Genomic DNA, 20,665 nt, shown 5'->3' on the forward strand with positions numbered 1-20,665 from the left:
CCTTACCGGGTCGCCGTGCGGCAAGCTCCGGAGCGCTGTGGCCGCCGACCCAACGTTCGCGGAGCGTCGCTGGATTTGGAGCCGCGCAGCCAGGGGTAGAGTTGCCGGGGTCGGAGCTCCAACCGGCGCCGCCCGCGGCCGGACGGAGCCCCCAGCTCCGCGAGGTTGGGAGTCGCCGACCAGGTAGGGGACTAAGAATTAAAGTTTCCCCCTTCACCCCTACTCCACCACCACCACCACCACATAAAATCCCTCCAAACTAACTGACTAACATTTATGCAATGATTCTCCCGGTCTCCGGGGAGGAGGCAGCCACTCCAGACTTTTCAAGCCGCCCGCGCTACCTACCTAATCTACGCTAAAAATCTTCCATTCGGAAATCCGAAAATGTCCGAAATCCGACAAGTGTCTGGTCCCAAGGCTTTCGGATAAAAGGTTGTGCACCTGTATTGGCAAACTAGCCGGGCCAGATGACGTGTTGCATCGTAAGAAGAATTTGGAGACCGAGATTGCAACTCCATAATTTTTAAGATTATTTTGAATTTGGACAGATCTGGATGGTGGGGGAAGGTACTTCATTAGGGTATAGCAGATTACAATGTCATTAGGCAAAGGAGGGTAGATTGGTTGTTATTACGTAAGTCCACAAATGACATGTGGATGTTGTTTAATATGATCTGATCAAAGTGCAAGATTAGCATGTTTCAGTAGGGAGGAGGTATAAGGACAGCAAGGTAAGGGAACCGTGGATGACCAAGGAAGTTGTAAACATGGTCAGGAAGAAAAAGGAAGTGTGTGTCAGTTTTATGAAGGTGGCATCAGACGGAGCTTATGAGGAATATAATGCAATTTAGTAAAGAACTAAGTAAAGTAGTACATTTTTTTAAACTGCAACATGACTTGAAGGCAAGTGATGAAGGTAAATATATGGTCTTTACCATTCTTTACCACTCTCCCCAATTATGTTATCACTTTCGGGAAGCTATGGATTTGAACCATAAGTTCCCTCCGTACATCAACGTTGTTAAGGATTATGCCATTAACTGTATACTACCCCTCGCGAAGGGCAACACTTCACACTTGTTTGAATTAAACTCCATCTACCATTTCTCCACCCCTGTCTATAACTGATCTATCTGAGCTGTATTTTTTGAGAGATTTCCTCAGTGTCCGCAACTCCAATTTTGGTGGTGTCTGCAAACCTATTAATCACCCCATCTACGTTTACGTCCAAATCAAAATATAATTTTTTATGCCTTTCGGAATTGGAGCGATATGTACTGCCCCTAAGTGTCTACTTATTATTACACGTGTTTCATGTGTGAATTTGCTCAGATGACCTGTTTTCCTTGGATCTAGGAGTTATCTGGAAATGTACTTTATTATGGCAGTCATTTATGATATCAGTGAGTTAATTTGAACGCTTATAGTGTTATAGTCTGTACTATGAAAGTGCATTCAAAATGTTATTTATGTCAACCACAAATCATAGTCATACAGTGTGGAAACAGGCCTTTCAGCCCAACTTGCCTGCACCAACCAACATGTCCCATGTATACTGATCCCACCTGCCACCGTTTGGCCCATATCTCTCCAAACCTGTCCTTCCATGAAGCTGTCTAGTTGTTTCTTAAACATTGCCTCAATTATCTCCCCTGGCAGCTCGTTCCATACACCCACCACCACCCTTTGTGTAAAAAAGTTACCCCTCAGATTCCTATTTAAATCTTTCCCTCTTCACCTTAAACCAATGTCGTCTCGTTCTCGATTTCCCCTCTCTTGACAAGAAACAGTGTGCGTCTTCCCGAACTATTCGTCTCTTGATTTTATACACCTCTATAAGATCACCACTCATCCATCTGCACTCCAAGGAATAGGGTCTCAGCATACTCAACCTCTCCCTATAGCTCGAACCCTCGAGTCTTGGCAACATCCTCGTAAATCTTCTCTGTACCCTTGCCAATGTGGCAAAATCTTTCCTATAACATGGTGCCCAGAACTGAATGCATTACTCTAAACGTGGCCTCAACAATGTTTTATTTAACTGCAACATGACCTATTCCCAACTTCTATACTCAATACGCTGACCGATGAAGGTCAATGTGCCAAAATACTTTTTGACAACCCTATGACACCACCTTCAAGGAACTATGTTCAAGTTCAAGTTCAAGTGAGTTTATTGTCATGTTTCCCTGATAGGACAATTAAATTCTTGCTTTGCTTCAGCACAACAGAACATAGTAGGTAGGCATTGACTACAAAACACATGAATAAATAGACTGATAAAGTGCAAATAACAGATAATGGGTTATTAATGTTCAGAGTTTTGTCCGAGCCAGGTTTAATAGCCTGATGGCTGTGGGGAAGTAGCTAATCCTGAACCTGGTTGTTGCAGTCTTCAGGCTCCTGTACCTTCTACCTGAAGGTAGCAGAGAGATGAGTGTGTGGCCAGGATGGTGTGGGTCTTTGATGATACTGCCAGCCTTTGAGGCAGCGACTGCGATAAATCCCCTTGATGGAAGGAAGGTCAGAGCCGATGATGGACTGGGCAGTGTTTACTACTTTGCTCTGATGGACTGGGCATAGTTTACTACTATGTACATGTGCTCCTAGGTCCCTCTGCTCTACAACACTTCCCAGAGCTCTACCATTCACCGTGTAGGTCTTGCCCATGTTAGACGTTCCAAAATGCAACACCTCACTCTTCTCTGTTTTATATTCCATCAAACATTCCTCAGCCCACCTGCCCAACTGATCATGATCCTGCTGCAATTTTTGACAGCCATCTTCACTATCTACAATAGTGTACCACTTTTGTATCATCTGCAAACTTGCTAATTTTGCCATGTTCGTTCTCATTCAAATCATTGATATAGATGAGAAACTATAATCGTCCCAGCACCGAACCCTGAGGCACATCACTAGTCACACACCTCCAGTCCGTGAAGCAACTTTCCACCATTACCCTCTGCTTCCTACCATGAAGCCAATTTTCAATCCATTTAGGTATGTCTCCTTGGATCCTATGGGATCTAACCTTCCAGAGCAGCCTATCATGTGGAGCCTTGTTGAATGCTTTGGTGAAGTCCATATATCCAACATCTACAGCTCTGCCCTCATCAACCTTTTTGGTCACACCTTAAATAAAACCTCAATAGATTTGTGAGAGACGAACGACCTCCCACGAACACATATTCCTAATTAGCCCTTGTCCATCTAATTGCATGTATATCCTATCCCTCAGAATTCTCTGTAGCAAGTATGTATTTTTCAAAAGCATTATTGGAGAGATTTTTTTTTTTTTTTTTTTTCTCACTTAGATTTTTATTGATTTTTAAGAGATATTTTCAAAACAGTGCAACACCATCACCATAAATAAAACAAAGTAAGAAAAACAGCAATCAAAATAAATAAATAAAAAATAAGTAGATGGGGGGGAAAAAAAAGAAGTAAATAAATTTAAAAATTGGAATAAGACCGTGTGGTTCACTTACCAAATTAAAAAAAGAAAAACCATTACATTGATTAGTTATCTGGAGATAATTCAACATTCGTACAAACATACCGTCTAGTTCTATATAACGCAATCTTCCCATATCTAGCTCGGCATTTATCTAATTGGTGTCATGGCTCAAATAAACAGTCCATTTTTCCCAGATCTTCTCAAATGAATTATTCTTGACTCTCAAGGAAAATGTCAATTTCTCCGTATTAAAGATGTCTCGCACAATTTCTAACCCTGTTTTGGACTTTTTTCATTAAACCACTGCCTGGTAATGGCCTTCTTACTTGCTGCAAGCAAAACTTTAATCAAATATGTATCTTCTATTTTTACACTATCTTTAATATGCCCCAGATACATCACAGGGCAGGTATTTGGGATTTTATAACCCAAGATATTATTTACAGCTGCATTAACATTTTCCCAGTATGGCCTTATCTTTACACAGTTCCAGAAAATATGCGAGTGGTCTGCCTCCATACTCCCACACAGCCTCCAACAGGGTTGTTGGACAGCAAGTTGTCTGCTTTTTATTTTGGGTGTTATAAAAAAGCGAGATAGATTCTTCCAGCAAAATTCTCTCCATACTAGTGAGCTTGTGGATGAACATTGTGTTTCACACATTTGATACCATTCTTCTTCCGTTATTTGAATCTTTAATTCTGCTTCCCATTTTGTTTTTATGTAGAGCGTTGATTCTCCCCCGCTTTCCACCAGAGCTTGGTAGAAAGCAGAGATGACCCGAGACCCCTTCTGTTTGTATGCATCCACAATCACCTTGATCACATTATTTGAAGTTTCATCTAGTTCTGGCCTTATCTCTTTTATAAAGTAGTCTCTTAATTGCAAGTATCTAAAAAAATCTTTGTTTTCGAGACCATACTTTGACTTTAAATCTTGGAAGCTCATAAACTCGCCATTTTCTGAAACTGTATACATTGCCGTTATGCCTTTTTGTGCCCATTCTTTGAATTTTGAATCATACATCCCTGGCTTAAACTTTGAGTCATATGAATGTTCAGTCGCGTGAATGGAGCGAGTTAATACGCTCCATTCACGCATTAAATGGAACCACTTCAATGCGTGAACCCTCTTTTTAATTTGTATTTTTCCACTATAACATTCCATATTTCTAACGTAAATGCTACTATTGGATCCATAGCATGTCTCAAAGCCCCTCTCAGATATTTGTCTCCCACCAAAATCTGGGTCTGGTAACCCTGAATCTCCCTTTCCATTTCTTTCCATCGAGATTCATAATCAGGTCTACACCAACAAGCCAGAGGTCTGAGTTGAGCTGCATAAAAGTATTTCTTCAGATTTGGTAAAGCCATTCCACCCTTGCTTTTCGGCAGTTGAAGTGTTGTTAATTTTATTCTTGGTTTTTTGCTATTCCAAATGAATCTAGAGATCATTTTATCCCAGGCTATGAATTTATCTCGGGAAACATTAATTGGGAGAGATTGGAATAAATATAGTAGTTTAGGTAGGATATTCATTTTTACCGTTTTTATTCTGGCACTGAAGTCTAGAGCAAGGGTCGACCACCTCTCAACATCCTTTTTGATGTTTTCTTCAATTTTGTTATAATTAGTTTCAAACAAGTTGGAAAGTGTTTTGGTTATAGTTACACCAAGATACTGCATTGTTTTAGAGTTCCATTTCAGATTCTCTGATTTGTTGGGATGGAGAATAATTGAATGAAAGAATTTGTGTTTTTGTTATATTCAATTTATACCCTGAGTAGTATCCATATGTTTCAAATAGGTTCATTAGATTTGGGAGACATATATCTGGTCGTTCAAGAAAAATAATGATATCATCAGCGAAAAGACCAATTATATGTTCTTTCCCCCCTATTTTGACCCCCTGCAGGTCTTCTCTCTGCCTTATTGCTTGTGCTAAGGGTTCAATATACAAAACGAAGAGAGTAGGAGAAAGACAGCATCCTTGCCTTGTGCCCCTCTCTAACTGGATCCTTTTTGATATGTTTCCATTTACCTTAATCCTAGCTGTAGGCTCCTGATATATTGTTTTAATACACCGAATTGCATCTTCATTGAAACCAAATCTCCTCAGTACTTCATATAAGAATACCCAACTAACACTATCAAAGGCTTTTTCTGCATCTAAACTGACCAGGACCATATTTGTATCCTTTTTTTGAGCATTATCCACAATGTGGAGGGTTCTTCTAATATTATCCTGTGTTTGACGCCCCCGAATAAATCCAGTTTGGTCTTCATTAATCAGATCTGGTACAAAAGTCTCGAGTCTTTTGCAAATGATTGAGGTAAATAGTTTGTAGTCTACATTTAAAATTGAGATTGGCCTGAAATTTTTACATTGCTCTTTGTCTTTGCCTTCCTTGGGTAAAATGGTAATAATTGCTTCCTTCCATGATGGGGGAGCCCTGTCCTCTTTAAGGGTCCAGTTAAAGCAAGACAGGAGCAGAGGAGTTAGCTCTTTCTTAAAGGCCTTGTACCATTCTGGTGGAAACCCATCGTTGCCTGGTGATTTACTAGCCTTGAGTCTACCGATTGCAGCTTCCAGCTCATTAACCGTAAATTGTGACGTAATGGTATTATTTTGTGTCTCACCAATTGATGGCAGATCAAGTGAGTTAAGAAAACTTCTCATTGTCCTTTCGTCAGCTGATGGTGGTTTAGAATAGAGTTTCTTATAGTATTCTTCAAATATTCTTTCCATCTCATCTGGCTCATGTGATAATTGATTGGTTTTAGGATCTCTTATTTTATGAATTGTATTAGAGGCCTGCTGTTTACGCAGGCGTCTGGCCAGGAGTCTAGTTGCTTTTGGACCTGCTTCATAATAGGTCTGCTTTACGAATCTTGCCTTTTTTTCCATATCCCCTCTGAGGATCTCATCTATCTCCCCCCTTTTTTCCTTAATCTGTTTTAGTACCAACTGATCCTGTATGTTTTTTCTCCAATTCTTTCAGTTTTTCTACTTTATGTTCATACGTAGCTAGCCGGGCCTTTTTTTGTGATGATGTCAGGGCGATCAGCTTTCCACGTATAACTGCCTTCCTAGCATCCCACAGTATTACAGGATCCACATCCCCTTTATCATTCTCTTCTATGCACCTTTTTATCTCTTCCCTTATTTGTTCCACATTTGCCTTATTATTCAAAATACCCACATTGAGCCTCCAAACAGTATTTCTTTTTCTACTATTCGGGTGTACTGTCAAGCTGATCGCACTGTGATCAGATACATCTGCTACCCCGATTTTACACTCTGATCCTGTGACTTTCACCCGTATTCATTAAAAAGTAGTCAAACCTGGAGTAGACTGAGTGAGGTACTGAATAGTGTGTGTAGTCCCTTTCTAAAGGGTGAAGTTCTCTCCAAACATCAATTAGGCCCATTTCCTGTACTGATGTGTTAATAAACTTGGTCAGATGCATCTTGGTTTTTTTTAGGCTTGTTGTATCCAAATTATGATTCATGACCACATTGAAGTCCCATCCACATATCAAAATACCTTCAGTCTCTAAAGCAATAATGTCAAACAGAGTTTTGAAAAAAATATTTGGTACTCTCTGGGGGGGCATATACATTGATCAGTGTCACAACTTTGTTTTCCAACTTTCCTTTAACTAATACATACCTTCCCTCTTTGTCCCTGACCTCTTTATGGCATTCAAATAGGACTGCATTTGTAATAAGGATAGCCACTCCCCTCTTTTGGCTAGTTTTATAGGAACTATAAAATGCATTTCTAAAGCCTAAGCGTTTTAGTTTCTCATGTTCTTGTTGAGGCAGGTGGGTTTCTTGTAAAAAATAGTACCTGGGCCTTTTCTTTTTTCAGTTTAGCCAGGACCTTGCTCCTTTTAACTGGATTATTCATCCCATTTACATTGATCATGTTAAGCACAAACATTTGGGTTCAGATCGGGTGACTGACTTGGCCGCTCAAGAATTGACAATTTTTTAGCTTTGAAAAACACCTTTGTTGCTTTAACAGTATGTTTGCGATCATTGTCTTGCTATAAAATGAACCATCGGTCAATGAGTTTTGAAGCATTTGTTTGAACTTGAGCAGATAGGATCTGTCTTATACACTTCAGAATTAATTATGCTACTACAATCAGCAATTGTATCATCAACAAAGATAAGTGAGAAAGTACCTTCAGCAGCCATACATACCCAGGCCATAACACCCCCACCACTGTGTTTCACAGATGAGGTGGTATGCTTTGGAACTTGGGCAGTTCCTTCTCTCCTCCATACTTTGCTCCTACCATCACTCTGATATGTTAATCTTCGTCTCATCTGTCCACAATACCTTTGTACCAGGACTGTGGTTGCTCTTTTAAGTATTTCTTGGCAAACTGTAACCTGGCCATCCTATTTTTGCAACTAACCAGTGGTTTGCATCTTGCAGTGTAGCCTCTGTATTTCTCTTCATGAAGTCTTCTGCAGACAGTGGTCATTAGCAAATCCACTCCTGTCTCCTGAAGAGTGTTTCTGATCTGTTCGACAGGTGTTTGGGGATTTTTCTTTCTCATGGAGAGAATTCTTCTGTTATCAGCTGTGGAGGTCTTCCTTGGCCTGCCAGTCACTTTGCAATTAGTAAGCTCACTTTCTTCGTAATGATGTTCCAAACAGTTGATTTTGGTAAGCCTAAGGTTTGGCTGATGTTTCTAACAGTTTTATTCTTGTTTCTCAATCTCATAATGGCTTCTTTGACTTTCATTGGTGCAACTTTGATCCTCATGTTGATAAACAGCAATAAAAGTTTTTCAAATGTGATGGAAAGACTGAAGGAAAGACAGGTGCTGAGAGCTCTCTTATACCTGCATTAAACACACCTGAGCAATTACAAACACCGTTGAAACCAAAATGTATGAACATTTTTTTTTTTTTTTGATTATCTTTATTTCGAACGATTAAATAAAAAAGAAGAAAAGAAAAGATGAAGAATAAATAAAAGGAAAATTATATATATACATATATATATACATAAATACATACACACATACATACATATACAGGTACATATATACATACATACATATACACATATACACACATACACATATACATAACATATATGTACATACATAAATTAAAAAATCAAAAGCCAATTTCAACATAATACACATTAGACTCGTTCGAAAAGGGATAGGAAGAAGCCTATGCTTGTCAAGTCCTACCCCCATTCTTCACCATTAACAAATGCAAAATTCAATAAAATAAACTAAACAGACAATTCAAATAAAACTACTCCAATCAAGCTATTAAGAAAAAAAGAACAAAAAAAGAAAAGAATAAAAAGAACAAGCACCATTAACATCTGTGAGATTTACATTCTCCTTCCTCATTACTGTACTTTTCAAAGATATATCTTTTGTACATTTTTTTAAATTGCATTATATTCATACTTTGTTTAATCGTTTCGTCAAGACCATTCCACAAAACCACCCCACAAAGGGGAAATACACATCCTTTTTAAATTGGTCCGAGCATAATGCTGTTTCAAGTTTAATTTCCCTCTAAAGTTATAACCCCCCTCTCTGTCTTTGAACAGTTTTTGTATGTTTACAGGTAGCAGTTTATTTTTTGCTTTATAAATTATTTGTGCAGTCTTAAATTCTACCAGATCCTTAATCTTTAAGGTGTGTAATTTTAAATACAGTATATTGGTGTGTTCATGATATCCTACATTGTTTACTATACGAATAGCTCTTTTTTGTAGTGTGCTTAGTGATTGTAAGGTGGTTTTGTAGGTGTTACCCCATACTTCCACACAGTAATTTAAATACGGTAACACAAGTGAGCTGTACAGAATATAGTGCTCTCTCATTCAAAACATGCCTTGCTTTCCCCATCACTCCAATACTCCGTGCTACTTTTGCTCTCACATGTTTTATATGCGGTTTCCAGCAGATTTTGTGATCAAGAATCACACCCAGAAATGTATTTTCATACACTCTTTCTATTTCAACATTATTTATTTGGTGTTTGAAAGTTGTGAAGCTAAGTATTTTCCAGTTATTTTCTTTGCTATCTGAATCCCCACATAATTTCCAACCAATATGTCAAATCCAAGCAGAAAAATAATGTGCATCAATATTTGGGCTGTTTAAATACAAAGACAAAGTCCAATTTTTTTGTTACCAAAAGTTTAATGTTTAAAAAAAGTGCAGAAATATCCATGCATGTCTGTTAACCCTCTTGTGTTAATGAATCTCACAACTGCATGACTTTCAGATGGGAAAACAAAGAGTGAAACTATTGGAAGAAAATATTGAGGCAGAAAGGGCTGCCCATCTGGAGTCAAAGTTCAACTCTGAAATTATTCAGGTAAATCTCAGTAATCCTAATTGAAACAGCCAATTGTATGTAGCTGCATAAATCTTACTTTTCATCAGTTTTAATCTCATCAAAGAAACAAAAAGTATTTAGGGGCTTAGAACCTGCTGAGTCTCAACAATTTGGATGAGAATGTACAAGGTAGGATTAAGAAGTTTGTAGATCACACTAAAGTGGGTGGTGTTTTAGATCGCGAGGATGGTTTCAAAGATTACAGCAGGATCTTGATCAGTTGGGCAGGTGGGCTGAGGAATGCATTTTGGAAAGTCAAACCAAGGGCAGGCCCTACACAGTGAATGCAGGGCTCTGGAGAGTATTGTAGAATAGAGGGATATAGAAGGGCAGCTATTTATTTCCTTCAAAGTGGCATCACAGGTAGATAGGGTGGTCAAGAAAACCTTAGACATATACTGGGGCGAAAATAGGGTAGATGCAAAGAGTTGTTTACCCAGAGTAGTGTAATTAAGAACCAGAGGACATAGGTTTAAGGTGAGGGGAAAGATTTATTAGGAATCTAAGGGGCCACTTTTTCACATAGATTGTAATGGGCATATGGAATGAGCTGCCAGAGAGGTAATTGAGACAGATACTATAACAAGATTTAAAAAACACTTGGACAGGAACAGGAAAGGTTTAGAGGAATATGGGCCAAATGTGGGCAGGTGGGACTATTATAGATAGAGTACCTTGGTCGGCATGGAAAAGCTGGGGTAAATGGCCTGTTTCTATGCTCTCTGAACCTATGAGTCTGTGAGTGACTGTTTCATGTTTGTGATGTCCAGGATGTGAAGGATAAAGGATGTTCTTTTAGGAAGGAGATGAGGAGAAATGTATTTAGTCAGAGGATGGTGAATCTGTGGAATTCTTTGTCACAGAAGGCTGTGGAGGCAGTCAGTTGGTATTTTTAAGACAGAGATAGATATATTCTTGATTAGTACAGGTATCAGAGGTTATGGGGAGGCAGGATAATGGGGTTAGGAGGGAAAGATAGAATTGGCCCATCAAGGCATAGACTTGATGGGCCAAATGGCCTAATTCTACTTCTATCCCTTACGACCTAACACTGGAGGGCCTGTTCCTATGCAATACTGTTCTATGTTTTATGAGGGTGGAAGTTTATACGGCAAAACTGTGACTAATGAGAGGCTTCTGATCTGAAATGCTGTTTTTCTTTCCCATGCAGCTGGACTAAATGCCCCTGCAATCATTGTGTCAATGTATAATTCATTAAACATTTGTTTTGATGAAATTTTATTTAATCTTGACTGCAGAGGAAGAGGAATGTTTACAACATTTTTTTGTTCGTTGCCAACAATGAACTGCTTCCGCATTACCTGTTATGAGGATCGTAGTAAAACAGGGTTTTGTGCAGTCTGGTCACTGTGACACTTGGTTGTAATGTTGGATCCTGTATGGCAAGTGTTAAATACATCTACATATATTTACACTGCGTGTTGGATCATTCCTGTAAAAATGTGCGCAAATTGCTAAGACAGTCTCTACTGAACCTAACTAGGAGTCAGCAACTTCTATTGAACACCATTGTACATGATTATCCGAATTGCACATTAGCTTTGAATGCTAAAATTACTACTATACCCTGTGGCGTCAGCTGATGGTCAGACCACTTACGGTCGAACCCTCGTCAGTAGTTTTGAGGGCTGTCATGTGGTATTATTGGTTAAGGGGAGTGTTCTGCTACATAAGCAGATCTCACCTTGAGGTCAAGAGTCGACAGGTAGTTGAGCTCGAGACAACACCCTCGCTCAGCTGCAGCAGCAATGGCAATATGTTAGAGGACCAAATTTCCATGTAATGTCTGAATAAAGCAACTGTTTGTTACATCGGTGACCGACGACAATCCAAATTGGGATTTTGGATTTCTCCCGACGCACGCAGCCTCGGGAGACCTGATATCTGCAGCCGACAGCCCAGCCCTGCTGAAGGATGCTGCCGCCAACCCGGCCCTACGGTAAGGTATGCCGCAGGCCGCCCGGGTCATAGGACCTTTTTTGACGGCTGCCAATCTCTCCCGCATGACCTGCCTGGAGCCGACCACTGGGGCTGAGAGGCCGCGGCTGCTGCCGCTCCCCCACCAGCTGCTGCAGGAGCTGCGAGTTTAGCAACCTTCCCACTCCCAGCATCACCGCCGCCCGCCCAACGGCCCAGGGATCGGGGAGAGAGCGGGCACTCCCATTACCCTGCCGGCTGCTGCTCAAGGCCTACCGATCGAGCGGGCCTACCTGGGGTGGCTGCCAGAAGACATCCTTTTGCACGTCGCCAGCGCGGATTTCAAAGAACCCTGGCTACCCGTCCGGTCGGTCTGTGGTCGGTCGGCCCAGCAGCGGGGTGCGGTCTCGGCCGGTCGTGAGTTGGTGGTCCCACGACGGATTCCCCGGCAGCTTCCAGTCTCCGCCGAGGACGTGGCAACACAGCCGGTCACCGACAACACCAGCGACGGTGGGTGGAGACCCTACCTACAGCGGTGGGTTGAGACCCATCGATGCCGGCTGCCCTGCACACATCCAGAAATCGCTTCGGTTGGCCGCTTTGAAGGCCTCCTCAGCAGGCTGCCAAAATGGCCGCCGCGGCATACTACCACGGCCGCCGCAGCGACTGCAAAAATGGCCGCCGCGGCAGGACGGATACTACGCTTGGCCTGCTCGGACAGGCGTCAACAATGTCACCTTCCGGCCAGATGCCGGCTCTGCAGTCTAACCGCCATCAACAACGCCATCTCAGGCCGGATGGTGTCTCTGCAGCCTGACTGCCAGCAACAGCTCCATTTCAAATCGGATGATGTTACTGCAACCTCCAGTTTTCCAACTTCCAGCACAGCTTCACATCAGACACCGGACAATTTGAACTTTCCTACCACTTTGGACTTGTTTGCTCACTGTAGTTTGTTTTATTTCTTTTCACTTTTTTACACTGTAATGACCTAGCCGGGTTTAGCTGTTAGTTTATTCTTTTTCTTTGGTTTGCATTGTTGCCGACATCTCCCAGCCGTTGCTGGGTGCCGTATTTCTCGGGACACGGTCCCTTGCTGGTCGATCAGATGCGACTGTCTCGTCCATCCTGCGGCTTTTGCATTGGTCTCCTCGCACCCCTCAGCATGCGGCTGAGGTGGCCTGCAGCCGGAGCTTCGACTGCGTCCGCGGGCCCCACCGTCCCGACTCTCAGCAGGAGCCGCCCTCAACCATGCTTACACACCTTCTTGTAGAAGGTTAACGTGTTCTGTTCCTTTTCGTTGTGCATTTATGAGTTTTGGCTGCCACGTTTCGTTGGCCTGCTCGTTTTCCTTCCTCCGGTTCTGGGAGGGGGGGGCGGGTCCTGTGGTGTCAGCTGATAATTAGACTACTTATGGTCAAACCCTCGTCAGTGGTTATGAGGACTGTCACGTGACGTCATGGGTTATGGGGAGTGTCCTGCTACACAAGAGATCAAGAGTCGACAGGTAGCTGAGCTCGAGACGCCACCCTCGCTCAGCTGCAGCAGCAATGACAATATGTTAGAGGACCAAACTTACATGTGATGTTTGAATAAAGCAACTGTTTGTTCACCATGTTTGGTGCCGCTACAACTTCTTAATTGTTATTCGGGTCATAACGTCATACGTGATAGCAGCAGAATTAGACGATTTGGCCCATCACGTCTACCCCGCCATTCATGACCGATTCATCTCTCCCTCCTAACCCCATTCTCCTGCCTTTTCCCCATAACCCATGTCACCTGGACTAATTAGGAATCAATCTGTGCCCTCCACAGCCTTCTGCGGCAAATAATTCCACAGATTCACCTCCCTCTAAATACATTTCTCTTCATCTCCTGGGATGAGTCTGATCCCAGACTCTTCCACTAGTGGAAACATTCTCTCCACATCCACTCCATCCAAGCCTTTCACTATTCGGTAAGTTTCAATGAGGTCCCCCTCACTCTTCTAAACTCCAGTGTAAACAGGCCCAGTGCCATCAAACACTCATCATATGGTAACCCACTCAATTCTGGGATAATTCTTGTAAACCTCCTCTGGACCCACTCTAGAGCCAGCACATCCTTTCTCAGAGATTGTTGATCTTCCTGAACTTCCATCTATTTTAGTCTTCCTTGCCATTCAATTACACTTGTACTGTATTAGTCGATATATTTGGGTAAAAATTACTTGTGATATGTGTTAAGTTAACCTATATTCATATTTGGAATGTGTGCAATTAAACCACATATTCATGCCTAGATTTATGCCACAATATATAACTTTACAATATTACATCATTTTAAACATTTATCTTATTAATCTACTAAATGGTCAAAACCTATTCAATTTTTCAGCTGTAATTATCAGTTTCCCCCATTATGATACCAATTTTTTGAATTCTAGTTTTTTTTTGTGTAGTTACGGATTCGTGACCTTGAGAATGCATTGGAAGTGGAAAAATCAAGCCATGCAAACGCAGTGTCAACTTTGGAAATGATCAAGCAACAACTCAGGGATGTTGAATTCTCGTATGAACGGGAGAGAACAAAAGTTGTAGAATCGACAGATCAATTACAGAAGTAAGCGTTTACGTAATCTGCCTATTTCTGATGCATTGTATTTTGAAGACAATAAGTGAATCATTGGTAAAAAGTTTCATAACCTCACAAGAACATTGGCGCACAATTTTGATTGTTTTGTATTATTCACATTCAAAAACTTGCACTTCATGTGTTTTAAGATTACAAAAGGAATATACTGCTACAAAAACTCAATTGACAATTGAATTGGAAGAGAAGAATGATGCGATTGCCGATCTTTCAAAACGACTTCAAAGGCATGAAGAAAGTTTTGAAAATCTTTGTGATGAAGTAACAAAAGTAAGAATAAACTATATGGGAAACATTCAGCTGTATTGTATCTATGCTTATTTGCAAGATAAAAATGACTATGTACTGCCTGGTATATTAGACAATGAAGATAGTCATCAAAAATTACAGCAGGATCGTGATCAGCTGGGTGAAGTATGGCTAATAGAATAATAAGTGTGAGGTGTTGCATTTTGGAAAATCAAATCAGGCCAGTACCTTCACAGTGAACAGTAGGGCCATGGAATGTGATGTAAAGCAGAGGGATGTTAGAGTAATGTGTAAGAAAGAACTGCAGATGCTGGCTTAAACTGAAGATAGATGCAAAAAGCTGGAGTAACTCAGCGGGACATACAGCATCTCTAGAGAGAAGGAATGCGTGATGTTTCGGGTCTAGACCCTTCTTCAGATTGGTTAGGGATAAGGGAAACGAGAGATATATACGGTGATGTGGAGAGATAAAGAACAATGAATGAAAGATATCCAAAAAGGTAATGATGATAAAGGAAAAAGGTCATTGTAAGATGTTAGTAGGGTGAAAATGAGAAGCTAGTGCAACTTGGGTGGGGGAGGGATAGAGAGAGAGAGGGAATGCCGGGGTTACCTGAAGAGAGAGAAATCAATATTCATACCACTGGGGCTGTAAGCTGCCCAAGCAAAATATGAGATGCTGTTCCTCCAATTGGCATTTAGCCTCACTCTGACAATGGAGGAGACTGATGACAGACAGGTCTGTGTAGGAATGGGAAGGAGAATTAAAGTGTCCAGCAACCGGGAGATCGGGTTGGTTCACGAGGACTGAGTAAAGGTATTCCGCGAAAAACAAAGGCCTAGTCTGTGTTTGGTCTCACTGATGTATGAGTCCACATCTTGAACAACGGATACAGTAGATGAGGTTGGAGGAGCTGCAAGTGAACCTCTGCCTTACCTGAAATAACTGTTGGGGTCCCTTGACAGAGTCGAGGAGGTGAAGTGACAGGTATTGCATCTTCTGCGGTTGCAGGGGAAGGTACCTAGGGAAGGGGTGGTTTGGGTCAGAAGGGATGAGTTAACCACGGAGTTGCAGAGGGAACGGTTTCTGCAGAAGGCGGAAAGGTGTGGAGATGGGAAAATGTGGCTAGTGGTGGAATCCCATTGGAGGTGGCGGAAATTTAGGAGGATTATGTGTTGTATGCGACAGCTGATGGGGTGGAAGGTAAGGACTAGGAGGACTCTGTCTCTGTTGCGACTAGAGGGAGGGGGAGCAAGGGCGGAGCTGCGGGGTACCGAGGAGACATGTGCGAGGTCCTCATCTATGATTGAAGAGGGGAATCCCCGTTCGCTAAAGAATGAAGACGTTCTAGTATGGAACACCTCATCTTGGGCGCAGATGCGGCATAGAGGAATTAGGAGTAGGGGATAGTCTTTGCAGGAAGTAGGGTGCGAAGAAGTGTAGTCAAGATAGTTGTGGGAGTCAGTGGGTTTGTAATAGGCGTCAGTCAATAGTCTATTTATTGTGATGGAGACCGTGAGATCAAGAAAGGGGAGGGAGGTGTCGGTATTGGTCCAAGTAAATTTGAGTGCAAAATGAAAATTGGTGGTGATGTTGATCAACATACCGTCCTATGCAACCGCAGAAGATGTAACCCCTGTGATGGACATGTAATGATGGCGTTTGGCACACTTGCTTTGATTGGAAAGTTTATTGAGTGCTAACGTTGGGATGACATGATGCAGTTGTACAAGTTGTTAGTGAGACTATACTTGGAGCATTATGTGCAGTTCTGCTCACCCAGCTACAGGAAGAATGTCATTAATTTGGAAAGAGTGTTGAAGAGATTCACCAGGATGTTACCTACTTGGGCTTGAGTTATAGGAAGTGGCTGGACAGGGCTGGGACTTTTTCTGTGGAGTATAGAAGGCTGAGTGGTAACCTTATTGATGTACACAAAATCATGAAGGGCTCGTAAAAAGTAAATGGTTATAGTGTTTTTTCTAGTGTAGTGGATTCTAAAGCTTGAGGCTGTAGGACCTCGGGCAAACTTTTAGATTGGAGGGTAGTCCGTGCCTGGAATCAGCTGCCAGAGGAAGCTATAGATACAGATAGAATTATTCCTTGCAAAAGACATTGAATAGACATACGGATTGGAGGGGTTTTGAGGGAGATGGGGCCAAATGCAGGCAAATTAGATTTGTTCAGTTTGACCAGTTTGATCATTATCGACACCTTGTGCCGATGGTCTTGTTTCCATGTTGTATCGGTCTTAAGACCTGAGCCCCCAAGCACAGTAGCACATGCGGTAGAGCTGCTGTCTCACAGCGCCAGAAACCTGGGTTCGACCCTGACCTCGGATGCTGTCCCTGTCGAGTTTGCATGTCCTCCTTGTGACTGCTTGGGTTTCCTCCAGCTGCTCAGGTTTCTTCCCACATCGTAACTATGCCCTAGTAGGTTAATTTTCTTCTGTAAATTGTTCCCAGAGTGTAGAGTGGATATGAAAATGGGATAACGTAGAACTAATATGAACGGGAGGAACGATGGTTGGCATGGCCTTGGTGGGCTGAAGGCCCTGTTACCATGCTGTATCTCTAAACTATACTAAAAGACTGAGTTCCCTATGTATAACAATTCTTCTTATAGCCCGGCAATTTACTGTACAGTTTCCTTTACATTTCCCAAAGTGCAACTACCTCAAACTTATCCAGATTAAAATCTATCTGCCAATTTATATTCCCAAATTCTAAATCCCAAAGGTCTAAATCCTGCTGAATCCTTTGGCAATTTCCCTCACTATACACAACGCTGACAATGTTTGTGTGGTCTACAACCTGCTAATCAGCCCACCTACCTGTCATGCAAGTTCGGGAAACATAGAGAGCTGGCCGACTAGATAGAGAATTGGCTTCATGGAAGGAAGCAGAGGCTGATGGTGGAATTTGTATTTTAGACTGGAGGCCTGTGACCAGTGGTGGGCCTCAGGGATCATTGCTGGGCATTGCTGTATGTGGTTTATATTAATGATTTGGATGAGAAAATGTACAAGGCATAATTAGTAAGTTTGCAGATAACACTAAAGTTGATGGCATCTTAGATAGTGAAGATGGTTATCAAACATTAAAGCAGTTTCTTGATCAGCAGGGCTCGTGGGCTGAAGAATGGGTAATGTCATTTAATAGAGGTAAGTGCAAGGTATTGCATTTTGGGGAAGTCAAACCAGGGCAGGAGCTTTGCAGGAAATGGGTCGGCCTGGGGAGTGTTGTAGAGCAGAAGGATCTAGGAGTGCAGGTTCATAGTTCCCTGAAAGTGATGTCACAGGTAGATAGAGTAGTAAAGAAGGCTTTGGAGACATTGGCCCTCATCAGTCAGGGTACTGAGTATAGAAGTTGGAATGTTATGTTGCTGTTGTACAAGATGTTGGTGGGACCACATTTAGAGTATTTTGTAAGAAGGAACTACAGATGCTGGAGTAACTCAGCGGGTCTGGCGGCATCTCTGGATAGAAGGAATGGGTGATGTTTTGAGTCGAGACCCTTCTTCAGACTGAGAGTGTGGGGAGAGGGAGCCAGAGATATGGAAGGGTAAGGTGTGAATATGAGATTAAAGGAAGTAGATCAAAGAAAATGTAGCTAGAGGAAGCTGGCAACGAAGCACACTAAGATAAAATTTAATCAGGAGGACAGTCAGAATGGTCGGAGAAGGTGCAAATGAACCTCTGCCTCATCTGAAAGGACTGTTGGGTTCCTTGGACGGAGTCGAGGGAGGAGGTACAGGAACAGGTGTTGCATCTCCTGCGGTTGCAGGGGAAAGTACCTGAGGAGGGGGTGGTTTGGATGGGAAGGGATGAGTTAACCAGGGAGCTGTGGAGAGAACGGTCTCTACGGTAAGCGGGAAGGGGGATCCTGTTGGAGGTGGGGAAAATATCGGAGGATTATGTACTGTATGTGAGGCTAATGCGTGAAAAGTGAGAACTAGCGGGACTCTGTCCCTGTGGCGACTGGGGGGAGGGGGAGAAAGAGCGAAGCTTTGGGATACTGTTTACACTCTTGTGAGGGCCTTATCTATGATAGAAGAGGGGAACCCCTGTTCCCTAAAGAATGAGGACATCTCAGATGTCCTGGTATGGAACACCTCATCTTGGGCGCGGATGCAGCGTAGATGGAGGAATTGGGAGGAGGGGATAGAGTCTTTGCAGAAGGCAGCGTTGGAAGAAGTGGGAGTCAGTAGGTTTATAATAGATGTCAGTCGATAGTCTATCTCCTGTGATGGAGACGGTGAGATCAAGAAAAAAATAGGGAAATGTCGGAGATGGTCCAAGTGAATTTGAGAGCAGAAGGAAATCAGTAGTGAAGTTAATGAAGTCTGTGAGTTCTGCATGGGTGCAGGAGGTAGCCCCGATGCAGTTGCCAATATATTTGGAGATACAGCTCAGGGATAGGGCCAGTGTACGTCTGGGACAGGGATTGTTCGATGTACCCTACAAAGAGGCAGGCATAGCTGGGGTCCATAAGAGTATTATGTTCAGTTTTGGTCACCATCCTATCGGAAGGATGTTGGTAAGCTGGAAAGCTGTACGAGGCTGTTGCTATGACTTGAGCTGTAAGTAGAGATTGGGCACGCTAATTCCTTAATCCTTGGAGCATCAGAGGCTGAGGGGTGATTTTGTAGAGGTGTATAAAATCATGAGGTGAATGCACAGCCTTTTACCCAGAGTTGGGGAATCAAGAACCAGAGGTAGGTTAAGGGAAGAGGCAAATGGTTTAATAGGAATCTGAGAGGCAATCTTTTCCCCCAGAGGGTAGTGAGTATATGGAATGAGCTGCCAGAGGAGGTAGTTGAGGTAGGTACTATGACATATAAAATACATTTGTACAGGTACATGGATAGGAAAGGTTTCGAGGGATATGGGCCAAAGGTGGGCAGGTGGGACCAGCACAGATGAAGCATTTTGATCAGCATGGAAAAGTTGGGCCAGAAGGCCTTTTTCTATTCTATATGACTCTAAATCATTTAATCTATTGCATCCAACAGTGAGATGCCAATCTCTTCTTCGGAAATATATGTTTTTAATAAAGCAAAACTAAAATATATTAGAAATTGAGCAGTCCTCTATGCGGCTGTGGATAAAAGACATCTGTGAGGCCAGAGATTGGAAGATGAAGATAAGATTTGTGAGGCTCTGAGAGAGAGCAAAGAAGGGGATAGATGGAAGATGAGAGCTGAGGTTGGATCGAGCTGGATAAAGTTATAGTGGTGGAAATGGAGTCATACAGCAGAAAAACAGGTCCCATGGTGAACCAGATCCATGGTAACATGGACGATGGGCGATCACCGGGAGTAGGCAGAAAATACAGGAATTCTATATGGTTATTCCCCATGACAACAAGTTTGGATACCGTTGTGGAGGATGACCGGTCAAGGGATACAAGTGAGAGGAGTTTTTATAGGTAAATCTGTGGACAAAGAACAGAGATGAAAAGAAACCAAAAGACCATGAGTTAAGGAAAGGAATTAAATATTAAGCCAGAGGAAGGGATATCAGAGGTAAGGAACAGGGGTAAGGGGAAAGGGCGGCACCCTTCCCTGTGCCCCACCCAGATGTGCGCCCATTTATCCCACATCCCTCACCTGTACCCATCTATTATTTGCCAGGTTTTGTCCTACCCTCAACTTTTTTCCAGCTTGTTCCCCCTACTACAATTAGTCTGAAGAAGTTTCTTGTCCCGAAACGTTGCCTATCCTTGTCTTCCAATGATGCTGCCTGACCTGTTGAGTTGCTTCAGCACATTGTGTTCTCTTTTTGCAAACGAGCATCTGCAGTTCCTTATGTCGAGGGTTGTCATAAGGGATTTTAACTTTCTCAATATAGACTGGGACAGCACCAGAGACCTGGATTTAATCCTGACTATGCGGACTATTCCGACTCTGTACGGAGTTTGTGTATTCTCCCCGTGACCGCGTGGGTTTTCTCCGGGTGCTCCGATTTCCTCCCACACTCAAAAGAC

General features: G+C 42.4%; 1 protein-coding gene across 5 annotated transcripts in view; it reads left to right on the forward strand.

Moving 5' to 3' along the window:
* Positions 1 to 20,665, forward strand: part of LOC129695419 (coiled-coil domain-containing protein 171-like) — a 254,013-nt gene that overhangs the window by 50,010 nt on the left and 183,338 nt on the right. For all 5 annotated transcript variants that reach the window (XM_055632349.1, XM_055632347.1, XM_055632346.1 and 2 more), the window contains exons 7-9: positions 9,743 to 9,835; positions 14,238 to 14,398; positions 14,560 to 14,698. In XM_055632349.1, coding sequence (XP_055488324.1) covers positions 9,743 to 9,835; positions 14,238 to 14,398; positions 14,560 to 14,698 — 393 coding nt within the window. The remainder of the gene's footprint in view (positions 1 to 9,742; positions 9,836 to 14,237; positions 14,399 to 14,559; positions 14,699 to 20,665) is intronic.

Source organism: Leucoraja erinacea, chromosome 3 (assembly GCF_028641065.1).
Source record: "Leucoraja erinacea ecotype New England chromosome 3, Leri_hhj_1, whole genome shotgun sequence".
Taxonomy (NCBI): Eukaryota; Metazoa; Chordata; class Chondrichthyes; order Rajiformes; family Rajidae; genus Leucoraja; species Leucoraja erinaceus.